Below are 20,942 nucleotides of genomic sequence, written 5' to 3'. Positions count from 1 at the left end.
CTTTGTTTTATTTGTTCTTGTTGTCTTGAGAGATCATTAGCTTCTAATTGCTCAATTCTAGCCTTTAGGGACTGGTTTTCCTTTTCAATCTGGTCATTTCTGGTATTCAATTTGCTTATCAGTTCATTTGATTTCTGAGCCTCACTTTCCAATTGCAAGATTCTACCTTTTAAACTGTTATTTTCTTGCCAGATCTCTTCCATTTTCCTCAGAATCTCAGTTTTGAACTCTTCCATAGCTTGTGAGGAGTTTTCCTTATTTGAGGAGGGTCCGGATGCTTGTTTGTTCTCCTCCTCTGTTTGCTTGGTTGTCTGGATTTTCTCTGTGTAAAAGCTGTCGAGTGTTAAAGACTTCTTCTTTTTGTTATTATTCTTTCTCTTCTGAACTTCCTGATGCTGAGTAGCCATCATTAGCCCAGCAGCTTCTCAGCTTTATCCTCGCGCTCAGTGTCTGTTCGCAATCTATTGGCTCCTGAGGTCTGAGTTCTGGTTTTTTCCAAGGTCAAGCCCCCTGGTGGGCCCTCTTCCTTGATCCTCTGCTGGAGGTTTCTTTACAAGTCTCAGGGCGCTGCTTCCACAGCCGTATACCTGTCTGCACTGGTTCCCCACTTAGGCTTTAGTTCCTGGCTGTGTCTGCCTCCACCCACGCCTCTGCTCAGCCGGCACTCTGTGCCCAGTGTCCTGCTCTGGCGCGCACGCTCAGATTTCGCGTGCTCTTTTTGACTTAATGGGGTCCTAAGTCTAGCTGCTCTCAGGAACAGGTCCCGGAGCTGCTGATGACTCGATGGGTGCCCCAAACTTGCCCTATTTCTTTTTAGCTGGGTTCGGAGCTATAGATGAGAGTGGAGGGGTTGGGGGTGGGGCGGTTGCTCTGCCCGCGATTGAGTGAGAGCCCTTTATAGCCTGGAAATGTCTCGATTCCACGTACCTTCCACGCTGTGCCCTGTTGTGAGGTTCCTCCGTTCGTCTGGACTTGTTTTTATGTCCCCTTGAGGAGTTTTGTATGTTTCGGTCAGGAGAGGTTAAGAGCTGGTTCTTACTCTGCCGCCATCTTAACCCGGGACCTCCCTATCTCTTTTAACCTTATCTATTTTTACTTTGGCTCTGTCAGAGATCATGATAGCCACCCCTGCCTTCTTTTCTCATTTGAAGCCCAAGATTATTTTTCAGATGAACTTCCTTCCCTCCTCCATTTTGTCTTTGTATAGTTGATTCTTGAGTGTAACTATAAGAGTAATACGTTTCCCCTTATTAGATTTGACCCAGTAGCTAATTAGCTAGACTTAGATGACTGATTTCATATCTCTTGGCCTCTTTACATATAAAATAAGGGATTTGACCTAAGTAACCTTTAAGACGTCTTCTTGATCTAAAATTCTATTCTATGATATTTGTAAATATGATTTTCATTGCCTGTAATGACAAGTATGTATTGAACTGATCCAAGAATTTGAAATTCAAATTATGGCCAGGGGCCACATTTTACCTAGCCATCTTTATTCCTATTATTCCCTTATACAAAATTGTACTTGATTGAGCTCATAGATTTATTGGGAAAAGGGAATTTAAGAATCATCTCATTCTCTCTTTTTATAAATGAGGAAATTGAGACCTAGAAAGGTAAACAAATTTGCTCAGAGATAAACAGGTAGTGACATAAAACCAAGTTTATCTGTCTTCAAATCCATCAGACTTTCCATGCTGTTTTCCTTAATGTCCACTACTTTCTGCCAGTCAGTAAGAATTTTCAGCATTTGGGAAATGCTCATCTAAACCCCACAATTCATCCATTACTTTTGTTTTATACTGCCTTATATTATTCCACTTAATTCATGTTTGTGTGTTATACATTTAGGTAGGTCTTTTTGCTTCTTAAAGGCAAAGACTACTATATCTTTTGTATCTCCTACAGCATTTTGCAGGCCTGGAATAATATGTTAAACTAAACTGCCAAATTAAGAATTTAGAAATTTAAGAAATTCTTACCTTCTGTATTAGTAATTCTAAGACAGAAGAACAGTAAGGGATAGGCAATTAGGGTTAAGTGACTTGCCCAGGTTCACATAGCTGGGAAATATCTGAGGCCAGATTTGAACCTAGGACTTCCTGTCTCTAAGCCTGGTGCTCTATGCACTGTGCTACTACCTGCCCCCAAATTAAGAACTTTTAAAGGGGGCTTTCTGACAAGGAAAAATAATGCAAATAATATAACCTAATATCACTTTTCTCAAACTAATCAGGCCCTGTAACACTTGAAGATTTATTAATATATTGAAAGAAACATGTTTTATAGTAAAATAAATGAAGTTAAATCTATTTCCATTTAGAACAGTTACCCAGAAGACCTAGGTTCAAATGTGGCCTCAGATACTTCTAGCTGTGTGACCCTAAGCAAGTCAAGTAACCCTCTTTGCCCTAGGCCTTGCCTTTCTGTCTTAAAGTTGTTACTAAGATAGGTGGTCAGGGGATTTTTCTTTGTGGTGGTTGTTTAAACGAAAAGGACAGATACCATACACGGAGTATTTTTTAATACTTCAATGAATCTGTGACCTCATCTTTCTACTAATCCAAATCATAAACCATCCATGCCTGCCCCCTTATGACTTTTGTTCATGCTGTTTGTTAAAAATCACTTTCATGGATATCTGTGGAATATGGGCTCTTTCCATACATTGCCCCCCCTCCTCTCACCATTGATTATTGGCATCTTTGAGTCTAGTCATAAATCTCTAATGACATTCCTTTACTCCCTTTATCCTGAATAATTTCTCACTGATAATGAATTACAATTTATACCTTCCATGTGTGTCATCAAAGGAATAGTAATGCTTAAGAGATAAATTTTGTTTCAGGGAAAAGCTCAAGGTCTTTAAAAGTATTTCAGAATTTTCTAAAGGCAAGTGAGCATTCACCTTTTTAAGGTCAGTCCTAAATCAGTGTCCATTTCAGAGTCTGGACAAAATATCTAATCTGATGATGAACTCTGAGTCGTGCATCCCGCTGCATCTCTATCTGGACCATAGGCAGGACAGCTGTGTTGGCTGGCCTATTTCAAATTATTATGGGTCTTATTTAAAAGGCTTTTTATTATCTTGGGACTTGAAGCAATCAACATAATGTCATCTGAATGCAGAAAGATCTCAAGAACCTTGTGATCAAATGTGGATTTGGACTTTGCGTTGACTGTCATGGCACACACCTTCAACATATGTCTCATTTGCCTTACTTGGTATTAATCAGGGAATTATATCTCTCTTGTTAAATCTTTTAAAGAAGACTGGCTTCTTGTGGGGAGGCTTCAGTCAGTTTTTTTCAGCTGGATTCTGCTCCCCCTGTGTTCTGTCTCCCTGTCATCCTCTGCAGGAAGCCATCAGAGCCGTGACATTTAGCAAGGCTAGTCACCAGCTCTGACAATCCAGCATGGCAGATTGTCAGGAATTCCACACTCAGTTTCCCCTATGTGATTCTTTTTACAGTCACATTCACTTGCATTGAAACTATTGCAATCAGTATCCTTATTCAGCCCCAGGGAGACACAGAAAAACAATACAGGTTCATGGCAAGAACAACCACAGTCCCAGACTACCCACTATCCCAAAATAAACCCCTAAACAAACCCCCAGAGTATAGAAACTTTTCCTAGAATCATCCCTACAATAAACCATCAGTTAGTGAGTTAATGCAAGTTTCTAAATTCCCCAGCAAGAAAGTACCTGGCCTGGGTTTGTTCCCAAACTCCTACAGACCAAGGAAACAGTGAAATACAAGGAAAACAGGGGAATGACAAATTAGCATAGAATCACCCTTCCAGAACTGCATTCTTATTAACCCTATAGCAGAAAGAACAGCAAACATACTTTTAAAAAAATAGTGAAAAATGAAAGAACATCATGGGAACAAAATTTGACCAGACTGATATTATTGTATCTTATTTGATGTAATCAACTACCATAACTATCTCCTTGATTGATGATGGGAATGAATAGTATAGTGTAACAATATACATGATTTAATTAGATAAAATATAATTAACTATTATGCTTAGCTAGGAACTGATGTTCTTTTACCTTACGGATGGCTGAAAATGATAAGTTCCAACTAAGCCATCATGTAATGAATAATTCTTGACAAGCTTGCTTCTTTGTTTAACCACAGTAAGATAATTAGTAAATGCCAATCTTGTGATATTTCAGAAGTTAATATGTGATTTTGAATGTATAGGAAAATCAAAACCTGTATGAGATCATAAAGAAAAAAGGGTATAAAAATAAAAAATCAGCAGATGGCAACAGAGTAACAGCCTTTGCAGTTCCACTTGCATTCTGGCTCGTTTTCATTTCATTTTTGCCACACCATCCCACCTCCAGAGACCCTCCCAAGAAAAGAGCGATCTCTTCACAATCCCCAGTGTTGGGCTGCTTCTTGCTCTGCCAGTTTGTTATCTCAGGTTGCATGGAAGCAGGTGGGTCCGCCTGGCTGCCCTCCTCTACTGGTTTCATTGCCATGTTAGGACTGCTCCCTGCTCTGAAGTTTCCTTATCTCAGGCCTCTTTAGGGCTATTCTTGGGTTGCTTCCGTCTGCTGTTTCATTGCCTCAGGCCACTTGACATAGTGCCCTGCAAGCTCCCCCCATATAGCACTCGTTGGGCTACTCTTCCCTCTCACCCCAGTAAGATATGTCCCTCCTGCTTTCCTTTGTTTTGATGTGTTTTATTTTCTATTTTTGTGTTTATAAGGTTTGGGCTGAGCATCCCTTACTCCACTGTCTTAGCTCCTAGTGTGCCTAGGGTTCTTTTAATTGAACACAAAGTCTCTTTTATTCTCTAAGTTTGTATTCCTTTTGGTCTTTGCCCTAGTAAGGCTCAGTGGTAAAACTCTACAGTTAGCTTTTCTAAGAATAACTCATTTCAGTTAACAAGGTATTTTGTCCATTCAACAAGAATCAATTTTATTTTTTTTATCTTGTTACTTGCCATGTTTGACACCTCCTAATTCTCTTTCTCCAAGAATAGGCAAGGGACTATTATCTCACATTCCTTATTCCTAAGGATAGTGCTCGCTTTCTTCCCCTATTTTCACCATTGTAATGAAGTCCTCGAAGTCCCCAAGTACATCTTGATTTAATTTGAAGGGTTTGATTAAGTTCCTAATGGAATTTCTTAATGTCATCCTCTATGACAAATGGTGGTGCATTAACTATAGTTATTGTCATGGCAACGTTTTTTAGAAAATGGTTATTAATACTGCAATAGCTATAACCAAATGTCCTGTAAAATTATGTTTCTTGTTGTCCTTGGCTGCACTATAAAACCAATTTCATCAACTTCTTTCTTTGCCTCTTCAAGGACAACCTTTGAGCCATTCTTCAATTTAGTTGCAACTTCCTTTCATCTTATCATTTCATTTATATCAATATTAATTCTGGTCAGTTCCTTCATTACATCTATTTGTTGTTTATTAGAAAAGGATCTCATATTTAGAGTATTAATAGCTAAACTAAATTAGTATTTGTAGACACTTTAAAATTTATGAGACTCTTAGTCCCCTCCACTACCTTTTCTGTCACTAATACCTTCACTACAGAACCAGAAGACCACCTAGTAATAAGGGTTATTTGGTATTTTTCTTGGTTTGCATAAAGTAACATACCTATTGATGGTGAGCTTCTCCATACTTATCTAGCATGGTCCTTGGTATGTAGATGTAGACTTGCCAGATATAATATTTTTGATGTCTTTCCAGCACGGTAGAAACCACCAGGGCTTGTATTCTACTGGCATCATCTTTAAGAACCCAGTTACCACCATCTACAATAGAAGTATCAAAGTAAAACTTCTGATAAGGTCATAATGATTTCCTCCACTAAATTCAAAACCCCAGATTCTTAAAGATGATATTGGTAGGGCATAAGTTCTGGCAAGGACAACAGAATAAATAAAGCCTCAAATATTAGCATGGTGATGAACTACATGTTTATTATCCAAGTGCATCAGTCTAGCTAAGTTTGGAGAAGTTCATTACCAGATTGCTTGCTAGATGATTTTTTAAAAAATTCATAGTATCTCAGAGAATTGTTTGTTAGCAGCTTAGACTTGTGAGTTCCATGAGAGCGAGGACTATTTTTTCCCTTTCTTTGTATCTCCAGAACTTAATATAGTGTGTAGCACATAGTTGTCAGTTAATGCTAGGCTACTGAGACCACCCAAGTTATAGAAGTTGAAGTGTGCATCCTTGAAGTGTTCCTGCACTGAAAATAAAGACCCTTGAATCATTAAAGTGTTTAATTTCATTTGTTTTAAGGTACGAGTCAGGGAATCTGGTTGGAAACTCCTAGTATGCACATTGTCTTTACTGATAGATATATTAGCAGCTCTTCTACAATTTATGGTTTGTAAGTTGTCAAGGACATCGGGGTCTTAAGTGACTTAGACAGTTATATATCACAGGCAGGACTTAAGCCTAGACCTTCCAGAATTCAAGATTAGCCACTATCCACTGCTTTACATTTAATATTTTAGAAGGGAAACTGCCACTATATCAAAATTTTCACATGGAGCCTTTCATCTCAAAACTTGAGAGTTCTGTTGAGCATAGCTTTAAAAACGCTGATCTAGGAAAAAAGGTATAAAGTTGGGCTAATTATGACAATTTCATTTTTTTATAGATAGGAAACTGAGGCCTACAGACAAAAAGTTCATTTGCCTTTATAATGCTTTTATGTCCATAAATGTAGTACTGATCAATCTCAAATTTCCATAATCAAGAATTCCAAATTTCATGATGGTCTAAAAGACAGCTGAAGTTGTTCAAGGCTTATTTTGATCCTTGCTTGATGGATTTCCAATTCCCATCAGTTGTTATTGATATGCTTAAACCACACTGGATTTACTATATATATATGTATATACACACCAGTGATGGCCCAGACAGGAGGGAGGAAGTGCTCCCATTGACTGCTGGACAGAAGGGTGGGTGAAGTAAGGAATGTCCTCAGGCACATGGAGATGGGGTGGGGAGCAGCTCACCAGAGTCCCTCTAGCTTTCTAGTTACAAACTCTGGTGGGCATGTATTTATATGTGTGTACATTTTCTTCTTCCCTCCACTTCCTTGAGTTTCAGGGAATATTTTTATCCATCTCTATTACCTACTTAACATAGAAAAATCATTAATAAATGCTTATTTAATTAGTTACAGTTCTTCCTGGTAAGAATAATTTTTTTGCTTTTTTTTATTTGTGATAGAAAATGCTATTTAGGTTTATTTGAATCTTGTAAAATCGATGCAATTCTCTTTTTTATTTCTGTGTAGCCACCAGTCCATCTAAAAAGACTTCATCTAACAAAACAGAAGATACAACTCAAGATAAAACTTCTCAGAAGAAATGAAATCTTTTTGAAACTGGAACCAGGTGCCTCCCTCAAAAAATAAACTATTAAGGGGGGTAGGGAGGAATAGTAAACCTTTACTTCTCAAAGCCATTCATTTAAGTTCCTTGCTGTATACTACATATCCATTTAAATATTTTCAGAGCTGCTGTAACACTTTGCATATATTCAGGTAAAAGGGTCTTTTGTCATTGTCTTTATTTAAGACAGATGTCCTGAATGTTTAGCTCATTTTTGTATATTTAAAAAAGCTACACAAATTTTTTTGAGTGTCAAATGTTTACTGTGTACCTGTAGTAGAGGAAGAAAGGTGGTGGGAACAGCCCCAATGGTAAAAATTGTGGCTCTAATAATGTCACTAGACAGTATGATATTATTGCCATTATGCAGTCCTCTATTTTCAGATTACAAATTGGCATTGAAAACCTTTTTGAGGTTGAAACAGCAGCCTGAAAATACTGTTTATTTAAATACATTTCCAGAAAGCTCTCATTGAAGTTAAATCTTTTATATTATGGAGGTTGTTGTTAAAGTAACTACTTATGCTGCAATATTTTGTCATCAGGAGTATTGAAGGGTGATATTTCTATTGTCCATGCTTTAAATCTTTTTTTAATGTGTATTTGTATATGTTTGAGTTAAATTCAATATTATTTGAGGATTAATTTGCATAGTTGGATTTAATATTCCCTTATACAAAAAAATATATAAATTACTTTGTAGAAAAACTTCTTATATATTTATATTTTCTTATATAGAGTGCTTTTGTTTGTCAGAAAATTGCTTATTTCATGTAATGACAGGAAAGCATCTCTTGGGTTTAATTTTTTTAAGGGTAACTTTACAAATTTTCCAGTAAGAGAAATTTTAAATAATATGTACCTATTCTCAAGTGATAATGATCCTTTTCGACTTAAATAATTCGGTCCCCAAATCAAGCAACATTATTAGAATAATTGGATGTTGACTGTTCAGACTTCTAAACCTCAAAAACTTCTTAGGTTAGTAATGTTTGTACCACCTTCATTCTTTCTGTGATTCTTTTTTTTTAAGGTAATCTCATTATAAAATGTCAAGCTTAAGCATTTTAAATGGGTGCTTTTAAAATGATCGGATTTTTAGCATCATTGTCTGAGATCATTGTGTGTTGTAATTTCATCTGTGGTATGGAGAATTAAGTCTTCAGAATGATCATCCTCTCATTCTTTTCACTGCCTCATTTATGATGAGCCACTTAAGACTATAAACCAAACAAGATAGCCCGATACCAAGAAATCTATGTATTACAAATTAGATAACTTCTCTTGGTAGAATATTAGGTTAAACTAAACGTTTAAGGATAAGTAACTTTTTCTTGAATACTCTCAGTATGAACAGAATTTATCTCACAAGGGAAACTGTACCAATTGTCAAATGATCATATATGAATGGCTTTTAGCAAATAGGCATAGTAAGTGCTAGTTATATAAAGGTACCAAATACAAAGGATACACAAACATATGACTTCATACATTTCACATGAATGTATATGTATAATATAAGCATTCTAATGTACATGTTAAATTTCCTGTGTTTTAAATGTACTTATCATTCCATTAAAGTCTTCATTTAAAAAATAGTTGCTGAGCTTAATAAAAATGGCAGTTTCACTGGGTACTGTCTGATTAATACTTGAACATTGAGTGGTGTCATTCATAGCTCCTTTTTTTTTTTTTAAACTTCTAGCTCTAAAATTAGTGATTCAGATTTAAAGAGTAGAATTAAAACATGAATTGCTGCGATGTGTTGGAAATATATAGAAATGCTGATGATTTATGTGCCTTTATTTTGTATCCTGCAACTTTGCTAAAATTGTTGATTATTTCCACTAACTTTTTAGTTGAATCTCTGGGATTTTTTAAGTAGACCATCATATCATCTGCAAAGAGTGATAGCTTGGTCTCCTCATTGCCTATTTTGATACCTTCAGTTTCTTTTTCTTCTCTAATTGCTACTGCTGGTGTTTCCAGTACAATATTAAATAATAGAAGTGACAATGGGCATTCTTGTTTCACTCCTGGTCTTATTGGGAATGCTTCTAATTTATCCACATTGCAGATGATATTTGTTGATGGTTTTAGATTTATACGATTTATTATTTTTAGGAAAGGCACTTCTATTCCTAAACTTTATAGTGTTTTCAGTAGGAATGGGTGTTGTATTTTGTCAAAAGCTTTTTCAGCATCTATTGAGATAATCATGTGGGTTTTGTTGATATGGTCAATTATGTGGATGGTTTTCCTAATGTTGAACCATCCTTGCATTCCTGCTATAAATCCCACCTGATCATAATGAATAACCCTCATGATCACTTGCTGGAGTCTTTTTGCTAGTATTCTGTTTAAGATGTTTGCATTAATGTTCATTAGGGAGATTGGTCTGTAGTTTTCTTTCTCTGTTTTTGACCTATCTGGCTTTGGGATCAGTACCATATTTGTGTCATAGAAGGAGTTTGGTAGAACTCCTTCTTTGCTTAATATGTCAAATAGTTTGTATAGTATTGGAATTAGTTGTTCTTTGAAGTTTTTATAGAATTCACTTGTGAATCCATCTGGTCCTGGGGATTTTTTCTTAGGGAGTTCTTTGATGCCTTGTTCAATTTCTTTTTCTGATATGGGATTATTTAAGTATTCTATTTCTAGGCAATTTATGTTTTTGTAAATATTTATCCATATCACCTAGATTGCTATATTTATTGCCATATAATTGGGCAAAATAGTTTTTAATGATTGCCTTGATTTCCTCTTCATTAGAGGTGAGGTCTTCCTTTTCATCTTTGATACTGGTAATTTGTTTTTCTAATTTCCTTTTTTTAATTAGATTGACCAGTACTTTGTCAATTTTATTTATTTTTTCAAAGTACCAGCTTCTAGTTTTATTTATTAATTCAATAGTTCTTTTACTTTCAATTTTATTGATTTTTATAATCTCTAATTTAGTCTTTAGCTGGGGATTTCTAATTTGTTCCCTTTCTATTTTTTTTGATTTGCATGCCCAGTTCATTGATCTTTGCTTTCTCTAATTTGTTATTATATGCACTCAATGATATAAATTTCCCCGAGTACTGCTTTGACTGCATCCCACAGATTTTGGTAGGATGTCTCAACATTGTCATTCTCTTCAATGAAATTATTGTTTCTATGATTTCTTCTTTAACTATCTGATTTTGGAGAAGCATATTATTTAATTTCCAATTAGTTTTTGGTTTGCCTGTCCATATGCCCTTACTGATTATTATTTTTATTGCATTATGATCTGAAAATGTTACATTTATTATTTCTGCTCTTTTGCATTTGTTTGCCATGTTTCTATGTCCTATTACATGGTCAGTCTTTGTGAATGTACCATGTGCAGCTGAAAAGAAGGTGTATTCCTTTTTGTCCCTATTTATTTTTCTCCACATATCTATTAAATCTAATTTTTCTAGGATTTCATTCACCTCTGTTATCTCTTTATTTTTTGGTTTGATTTATCTAGATCTGATAGAGGAATATTTAGATCTCCTACTAGTATGGTTTTACTATCTATTTGCTCCTTGAATTCTGCCAGTTTCTCCTTTAGAAATTTGGATGCTATACCATTTGGTGCGTACATGTTGAGTACTGTTATTTTCTCATTATCTATACTGCCTTTTATCAGGATGTAATTACCTTCCCTATATCTTTTAATCAGATCTATTTTTACTTTGGCTTTATCAGAAATCATGATTGCCACTCCTGCCTTCTTTTTCTCTGTCAAAGCACAAAAGATTTTACTCCAGTTCTTGACCTTAACCCTGTGTATATCCACCTGCCTCAGGTTTGTATCTCGTAGACAACATATGGTAGGATTTTGTATTCTAATCCACTCTGCTATTTGCTTCTGTTTTATAAGCAAGTTTATTATGATTAAAAATGATGAGGGCCAAGATTAGAAGGGAGAATAGTATTTTAATAAAAGTCATGCTGATAGAGATAAATTTACCACACGCCTGTAAGAAACCTATTCCAACATCACCTCAGCCATTTTACCTTCCTCTATTCGCGCGCTCAGGTCAAAGTCACTTCACCCTATTTTAAAACAGGCCCTCACCTTGAATACGTAATCCAAAACAGGAAACCCATTGAGGATCACGGGAAATGTAGTTCCAAGTATCCCAAGTGATTTTAAATAACACATTACCCCCCTGAGATCCGTTGAAAAAGACTGGTCTTTTTCAGTGGATCTTAAACCAAAAGAAAAGAGGACAAAAGCTAGCCACGTTGACAAAAAGCCAATTTTGGGGCAGTCCCCCACTGGCATAAGAGTGTCCATTCAAAATAAATGCATGCAATTCAAATCAACCCCCATAGTTCAGATCAAATGCGCCCCAAAGTTCAACTTTGGGTCTTCATGATCCAGTGAAGGCTCTTCAGGCATCTTTTTGGTGCCTCCACCAAACAGGTTCAGTTGTCTGGATTCTGGGGGGATGGTATAATCCTTATCCTGAAATTATTCTCAAAGAATTTAAACTTTACATTATAGATTACAAAACATACATTTTCTTCTGAGAATTATACATTACCCCCCTGAGGTTACTTCTAAAGGAGTAAAAATGACTTGCAATATAGATTATAATTCAGACATTATGATTTTATAAAAACTTAACACACACCTCTCTGAGGAAGATTTTAAATAACACATTACTCCCCTGAAAAGGTCAGCCAAGGATGCATGGCTAAGTGAGTCACGGGGGTGCATGAAATCAATTGGCAAAAGAAATAATAAAAAGAATAAAAAGAATAAAATTCAAAAAAAGGAGAAAAAATTAACTTGTGAATGAAATGTAAAATGTGCAAAAAATGTAGGGGAAATAAATAGGCCTTTGAATCAAGGCCCAATGAAAGCGATTTAAGCAGTTTGCTATAGCCCATTCAGGGCCAGGACTTAAGGGAAATGTCTCTCTCTGATCTGATTTACCATCAGCTTTTCAGGGAAGTGAGCCAAATAAATAACCAATCTTAGGTGCTGACTTAGGAACTTAAGCCGAGGGGACCCACTTCCTCTAAAGTTTTAGAAAAGACTGGGACTCCAGGACTCAAACCCCAATTTCCAAGCCCTAAAGTATTGGCATAGAACTCTGCAATCCATGCATATCTTTTAGTCAAGTCTCTGACCCTGTGCTTTTTTTTTTAGCACTAATTAACAGCTCTATGTTCCCTTTTTCTTGGAATCAGAGAGGCATTTAATCACAGTCCCATATTCTCAGTCTCAAGCTCGTATCGCTGTAGAATCAGAAAAAGGATAAATAATGATTATATATATATACTTCCAGTACAAGATGAGAAAAAGGAAAAATCAATTGCTCTAATTAAAAAAAATGTTTTAAAAATCAAAAATATATATATAGCTTAGAACTAGAAGGGTTTTGTTACCCAAAAATGAAATTTTCTGTGAGAGAAAGTGGGTTTTACAAAATAGCAGATTCACAATGCGCATTCAAATAGAGTACCATATTTCTAATAACACATTTTAAAACAATAAACAATGATGTTCAAAAAATCATATACTTGTTCCAACTTTTAAACCTTGGCTAAGAGTTTCTCAATAAATTCTGTTACTGCTTCCATATAAAAATCTGATATTAAAAAAAACCTTCTGGTCTAAATTATCCTCAAGAATTCTAGATCCCTCTGAGAAAAGAGGCCAAAACATAGACTAATATCAAAAATATATAAGACAACAATTCTTCACAATAAAATATATAAAGCTTATTCTTTAAGACAACAATTCTTTAAAATAAATACATAAAAACTTTATCATTTATACAGAAAGGTACTAGGCATCTAAAGTAAATTTTTAAAAGACCTCTCATAAAATTGCAATTTAAATCTCAAGGCAGGCATCAAACCCTCTAAGGTTGAACACTATTACCAAGATAGAATAAAAACTTAAAAGACATGTGCTCCTATAAATCCAGTATACATAAGGCAATTTACAACTTTAAAAAATGTGTAGGAAATATAAAGTGAGTACCAGAGTAACAAGCTGGTCAAAACCTCTTACCAGTTCTAATAGATTTTCCTCATTATTTGGGAGTTACAATAAAATCATAAACAGATAATCTAGCAGCCACAAACTTCATTAACTTAAAATGATTCAGTGCAACAGGAAAATCAACGAAATAAGCAAGATTAATTTACAAAACTAATTAGCAAAATGCAGTAAGATACAGTCTCTTTAAAACTCTGAGTTCTGGGGGCAGCTGGGTAGCTCAGTGGATTGAGAGCCAGGCCTAGAGACAGGAGGTCCTAGGTTTAAATCTGGCCTCAGACACTTCCCAGCTGTGTGACCCTGGGCAAGTCACTTGACCCCCATTGCCTATCCTTACCGATGTTCTGCCTTGAAGACAATACACAGTATTGACTCCAAGACGGAAGGTAAGGGTTTAAAAAAAAAAAAAAAAAAAAAAAAAAACTCTGAGTTCTGAGGTTTTAAAAATCAGGGGTTTTTTAAGTTCAAAGTTCTAAGCAGGTACGGGGTGAAATTTCTTCCCCTGAGTTTTAGTTCTTAATCACAAGAAAGTCTGAATAGGCCATGTGCCCGATGAAGAGTAATCCCTAGTTCAAGGTTCAGACGCTAGGTCCATGTGGGTGGGCTGGGGGCTAGAGAAAAACTTAGGTTAGTTTTGTAGAAAATCCCACGTGTAGAGGTGGGGGTGGGGGGTGCCTAAATTAGGTCTTTAGAGAAACACATGGAGGGCTAGAATGCAGGCCATTACCAAGGGGGGGGTGGGGGGGCAATACCAAATCGTAAGCAGCAGAGGCAGAAGTTGAACATCGGTATTTGGCAAGTGGTAGTGAAAGCAGCAGCCAGGGGTCATCGCTGTTGGGGCTCGGGGTTCTGGGCTCAGAACAGGACTAGCAGCAGCAGCAGCGAGTCTGCTCCGGTGAGTCAGGAAAAGGTGCGGAGATCACAGGCACTGGGACTCTGGCAGGCTGGAGGTGCTGCAGGAAGGAGACCAGGTCAGGAGTCAGGAGATCAGCCATGAGACGATACTGGCTGGGCATCGGCGTTTTTGTGTCCACAAGGGCCACCAGGCCCAGGGCATTGACCAAATAATTCGCAGCCCAGCGACAATTAAAACCATTGTCTCTCTTCCCCATAAAACAGCCTCTAGGCTGGGGAAAATTGGGAGAGGACTGGGTGAGAAAAAAGATCGTTTCTGAGACTCTGGGTCCCAGAGCCGCATGGCTTCTTCTTAGGCTATCTAGAAAATTTAGGGTTCGAATTTCGACCTTCTAGTTTGCCAAACTGTTATGGATTAAAAATGATGAGGGCCGAGATTAGAAGGGAGAATAGTATTTTAATAAAAGCCATGCTGATAGAGATAAATTTACCACGCGCCTGTAAGAAACCTATTCCAACATCACCTCAGCCATTTTACCTTCCTCTCTTCGCGCGCTCAGGTCAAAGTCACTTCCCCCTATTTTAAAACAATCCCTCACCTTGAATACGTAATCCAAAACGGGAAACCCATTGGGGATCACGGGAAATGTAGTTCCAAGTATCCCAAGTGATTTTAAATAACACAAGTTCATCCCATTCACATTCAGGGTTATAATTTTTAGCTGTGTATTCCCTAACATTCTGGTATCCTCTCCTAGTTCTACCCCTTCCTATTATGGTATTTCCTTTTAAACCAATGGTTTATTTTAAATCAATACCCCTTGTCCCCTCCCTTGATTTACTTCCCTTTCCACCCCCTTTTTATTCCCCTCTTATTATTTTTTAAGGCCTAATGAATTCCCTCCCCCCTCTCTTCCCCTCCCTTTAAGAACTCCCCACCTTGGTTTGTCCCTTCTGACTTTATCCATAGGGTTAGATAGAATTTGATATACTAATGGATCTAGCTATTCTTCCCTCTCAGGATTAATTCCACTGAGAGTAAGGTCCAGGTGTTATATTTTAAAAGTAAGAGATTCAGCCCACTCGCCAGAGCAAAAGTGAAAGAACGAGGCAGAGCCTCAGAACTTATAGAAAACATGACCACGCAAATGCAGACTAAAGGAAAAGCATTCTAGGTAATGCAGAAAGGAATTTTGGGTTATGTAGTTTTTAGAGGTTCAAGATATTTCTAACTATCCGTTCCTCCCCCCCCCCACTGTGATCCTTTGGGAGACCAGACTCCCCAATAGATCATTTAAACATAACTAACATAATTTTAACTAGAGGTAGATACAATGTTACAATTTCTAAAGGGAAATTACAACAGCTTGGGGATAAAAGGGAAATAAAAAAGAAAAAGAACAAAACCAACAATTGCTACATTGTCAAAAGGCCAATTTGGGAGCAGTCCCCTTTGGCATAAAAATATGCATTCAAAATAAATGCTTTCAACTCCCCCGTAGTTCAAATTCACATTCCAAAATTCACTCTGGATCTTCTGGTGCAGCATGTGGTCTCCACAGGCATCTTCATAGTGCCTTCTCCAAAAAGTTCACATTCTAGATTCTGGGAGGTAGCCTTCTGTTCTAAATTAGGCTCAAATTCAAATAAAAATTCACAACAATAACATAGTTATTAACCTAAGGTGGATAATAACAAACAGGGATCACTCAGGGATACAAGGCTAAGTTATAAGGTATATGAATCAATTGAAAAAAATTTAAAAATCCACATAAAAGAAAAAAATGGATGAAATATAAAATATTAAAGTCTTATGTCTAAAAGAATCTTAAGTAAAGGAAAAATAAACCTAACAGGTCCTTGAATCAGAACCCAATTAAAGTGATTTAAGCAATTATGTACTTACCTAATCAGTAGCCAGGACTACACAAAGTTTGCCACACCATGAAAGATAGAAAAGGGACTAGATTATAGGAGCCAGGATGGCAGCAAAAGTGATATGCTTGTTAGGGTTCAGAGGAAGTCCTGCCTCTGACATGTGTCAAAATGGCTGTAACCTGGAAGCCCAAACAAGTTCAAGTCCTCTTGTCTTGGCTCAAAATTACATCAATCCCAGGGGGATTGGTTGATCTCTTTGACCTTGTGCTCGATTGGCACTATGCAGGTTAGCTTTGTGCTTCTGTAGCACTGTGCAGTGGCTCTTTTTAAATTTCCTTCTCCTGGGATCAGGCAGAATCATTAAGCAAAGTTCCATATTTTTTTTTTAAACAATCAATTACATTATTTCTATAGTAGAAAAATTTTGGATATGCAATGACATTAGAAGAATTGTATTTTAAACTTATATTACTGAAAAATAAAAAAAAAAGATTAATATTGATTATATGTACTTCAAAGTACTCATACTATATTGAAAAAGAATATTAAAAGTGCTTTAAAATTCAAAAATATATAGTTTATAAGTGACACTTTGTCAGCCAAAGAGAGGTAGAATACAAAGGTTCTTCATGAAAAAATGAGATCCATTTCCTTTTTTAAACTTGGTGTAAGGATAGGATTTTTACAAGGTGGGGATGGGACCAAAGGAGCCAGAGAAGGCAGTTGCTGACAGTTGAGAGGAGAGAGAATCCTGGGAATTTCTCCAAGGAAGAGGAGAGAGGAGAGGTCTTTCAGACGGAGGACTAGGAAGAGGGAGGAAGCATACAACCCAGCTTGGATCCAGTCCTGAGGGCTTCCTGAGCATCTTTCTTTGGAAATTGAAACCCGGATTCCCTGATCAAAGCCATTCCATTGCATCTCACCCATCAAGACTTCAACCATAGAGTTAGCTAAGTTTTTGGACTCCATTTTGGGAGTGATCTCTTAGTCTCCCATTATCCAACTTTGCTGAGAGACCCCCTTTCAGTCAAAACTTACAATTATAAAAAAGGATAGAAATCGCAAACTAGAAAAAGAAACAGAAGAAGGGGCAAGGGGAGAAGCTTAGGAGTGGGAACCCTAAAGGTTCCCTCCTAAGTGACAAACCCCATAGAAATAAAGAAAAGGGCACCCCAAAATCCCTCTGCCCTTCACCCCTTTCCCCAATTCCTGAATTGTGAATAATAAAAGCCATTCATCAGTCAGATAGTGTTCCAGAGTGCCTGAGAGACAACAAGGGAGAGGGGAACCACAGCTTGGTCTGGCTGCCTCCATCTTGAAGCCAGACCATCTGCTGTGAAATTAATTGATCGGAGGGGAGGTTTGTGTGAACTCCTTCCTTATTCAGAATCGGATTGGGGTACCACATGCCTCCTCTTATAGGGAAGCCTTGCCCCCAACTCCTGTGGGGTGGCATGACCATCCAGGTCACCCAGTTTCAGGGTGACAGCCCCTTAAAGTCTCCCAGTGTATATTCGGCCCCAGGGGAGAGCTGGAAGAGAGATTTACCATACAGACTTTCTCTATCTACCTTTCTATAAAACATCCATTTCCCACTGGCTCCTCTCTCTGTTGTTACATTGGCCATGAACCAGTGTGTGAGTGCAAATGATTTTTACAAAATAACAGATATATAAAAACAAAACAGTATTAGAGTAAATAATTCACATTCAAATTAAGTACCAAATTCCCAAAATTCACAATAGCCCAATTATTGATATTAGCAAACAAATCCATTATTATATAGGATTCACATGAGTTTTTATATAGCCACTTCCTCAGTGATATTTAAAAAACCTCTTAACTGATGTAGACTTGTCACAAATTCAACAGATATAGCAAATCTTTCAACCTTTGCAGCTGCTGAAGAAAACCTATTTGGTTCTAAAACATCACTAAGAATTTAGATTATTCTGGTGGAAGAGTAGAATAAGCTGAAGAGTCAAAAGTATTAAATCATCCAGAAGCCACTTGATACCTGGGGAATGCTCCCTCTTGGGAGCTTTTTTGGGGGAACCACACCCTAGGAACACCTTCCCAGCTACTCTGGTATGAGACTGTTATATATCTCATCCACTACATTTTTATAAATGAGGAAGTGGGGATGTATAATAATCACTTCTGCTACTAAATGGACCCTTTAAAAACAATTGAGATATTTAGCTTATTAAATTCTCCAAAGGTTGTATAAGCAACTTGTGACATTGATGAATCAAATGGACTTATGGGCTTTCACAATGATATTTTGGTCAGTACAAATTATAGGGAAAAGTACAGATAAACTTAAAAAAAAATGTAAACCTTAAAGCAATCAGCAATATAAAATAATATAAGCAAATGACACGGTAAAAGCAATACAGTCAAAATCCTTTTTACCAGTTCCAATGGACTTGTTTACCATCTTGAGAGGAGAAGCTGAAAATGATTAGCAAGCAATAAACTTACAGATCTCTCATAAGATTCTTTCCCCTCCCCCATCTTAAGTTTTTCATATACCCACTAGGCAGAATTTCCACTCTGTTGAGAGCATTTAAGGCTTTCAAAACTTTGTCAAAATATTTCAGTTTGGCCTCTAGTTTAAACAGAATAGCTTTTTGCATGTTCTTGAAGGGGAGGAAAGTAGGATGTTAAATAACCAATGAAACTACAAACTGTTATTAAAAAGATTAAGCAGAGCCAATATGCAATAGTGAGCTCAAGGAATTTAAACTGCCGAGATTCAAGCATGCTTTGCAAAAGCATTTTGTCCTCAAAAAGACACAGGAATCGAGTTTGTTTACATAGTAAACAAAGAGAAGGGCAAAATTACAAGAGAGGACAATAGGTTATTTGCATATAAGATATTATGCATAATATCTCATAATGCATATTTGCATTATACATGACTATTCCTGGGCTTTCTGAGTCAGGAGAGAAAAGGGGGGAAAAGCAGGCCAGGATCCCAGGTCAGGGAGCCACACCAACAGAGGAGCACTTTAGACTCACCCCTTAAAGCACCAGACCCAGGGAGTGAGGGCCCCATGGTCCATAGCCTGCGGGGCATTCTCAAGCCTCTGCTACCACATGTTGGAACCCCCAGGGCCAGGGCTACACCTACAAAACTCATCCCAAAAGAGAACTTTTGGAAGACTTACCCCAAGGCAGAATAATACAACCTAGCTAATCCAGGAAAGCAGTAAGGAAAAACGGAGCCTCTTCAGGGCACTAGAACATTCCTCTCCCTTCAGGCCTGTAGTGGGGCTCTAGCTCAGGTGTGACGCTGCAGTGGGCTAAGCCAATTGGGTGTCCTAGAAGGCTGGCAAGGCCTGAGAATAGGGGAGCTGGGGCCAACATAAGGAGAAAGTCCCTGTGCCAATCTCCTCCCCTGCATGCCCATTCCAGACAAGACAGGAAGACCTAGTCCCCACCTCCCACCCCCAGGCCCCTGTGATAATTAAATTAAGTCTACACAAAGGCGAGAGCACCTTCCAATTCAGGGAGGTCCTAACCCATGTTTGCTAGAGTGAGTAACCAATCAAAATTGAGGCACCACCCCCTAAAGCATCTATTGTGATTGGACATGTGAATTAGGAGGGAGGAGCAGGAAGTGACACATAAGGGACCCCTTTAAAAGGAGAGGATCCTCAGTCAGCTGAGGGATTGGGTGGAAGACAGCATCGGGTGAGGACCTCTTCTGGTTCATGGAGGGGTGTTGGAATGCTGAGACTCTGGTGGGATCTCAGACTGCTTCCCTCTGAACTGTCATGTGGGTAAATTAGGCTGACTCTCTCCTCCCTGGGCGTTTCTGGAGGCTCTACCCTCAGGGAGGCTTCTCTTGCCTCTCTAATTGTAAAAGGTCTTGTGGCTAGAAGCCTTGTTTAATTAACCTCTGTGCTCCTTTGCTGGGGCCTCTAAATTCTTACCTGGTCCAGACCTCTGGTCCTGGCCAAAGTTTCTCTCAATCTCCCTACCTTCAACCTTCCTAACTGTAAATAAATAAACTCCCATAAAAGTCAATTTTGACTTGAGATTATTCCTTAATTGGGGAAATTTCCCCTGGTGACCACCTTTTAAAGTATTGAACCCATAAAACCCCTTTTTCCTCCTTACACTGCCCAAAGAAGAAAACTCTATAAAGAAGTAAATGTTGAAGCAGATAGAGCTGTGGGCCTGCAGTCAAGAAAACCTGAGTTCAATTTGAACCTGAGACACTAGCTATGTGACCCCTGAACAAGTCACATAACTTTGCCTCAGTTTCCTCATCTGTAAAATGAGCTGGAGAGGGCATATAGATAGGTGGTAGATAGAGAGCCAGCCTAGAGACTAGATTCCTGGGTTCAGGTTTGACCTCAGACGCACTTCCTAGTTGTGTGACTCTGGGCAAGTCACTTAACCCCTAATGCCTAGCCCTTACCATGCTTCTGCCTTGGAACTTGGAACTCAGACTTAGTATCTATTTTAAGACAGATGGTAAGGTGCTTTTTGTTTTTTATTTAATGATCTAGAGCAGTGGTTCCCAAACTTTTTTGGCCTACCGCTCCCTTTCCAGAAAAAAATATTACTTAGCGCCCCTGGAAATTAATTAATAGGAAACATAAATGCACCTGTGTCCACCACCATTCCCCCTGGATCGATGCAGCACCCACGGGGAGGGGGGTGGCACCCACTTTGGGAATCACTGATCTAGAGAATGTAACAAATGGGTGGATTTAAGCTAAGGAAGCAAGCAAGCATATGTCCCTGAAGTGGATTTTAG

At 37.8% G+C, this 20,942-nt stretch overlaps 1 protein-coding gene across 1 annotated transcript in view; it reads left to right on the top strand.

The window, feature by feature from the left end:
• Positions 1–9,043, top strand: part of PPIP5K2 (diphosphoinositol pentakisphosphate kinase 2) — a 124,555-nt gene extending 115,512 nt beyond the window's left edge. The window contains exon 31 of the mRNA XM_044662568.1: positions 7,308–9,043. Coding sequence (XP_044518503.1) covers positions 7,308–7,384 — 77 coding nt within the window. The 3' untranslated portion in view covers positions 7,385–9,043. The remainder of the gene's footprint in view (positions 1–7,307) is intronic.
• The last annotated feature ends 11,899 nt before the right edge of the window (positions 9,044–20,942 follow it).

Source organism: Gracilinanus agilis, chromosome 1 (assembly GCF_016433145.1).
Source record: "Gracilinanus agilis isolate LMUSP501 chromosome 1, AgileGrace, whole genome shotgun sequence".
In the NCBI taxonomy this organism is placed as follows: Eukaryota; Metazoa; Chordata; class Mammalia; order Didelphimorphia; family Didelphidae; genus Gracilinanus; species Gracilinanus agilis.
Note: the sequence above shows the minus strand (reverse complement) of the source record. Positions and strands in the feature narration are given on the sequence as shown.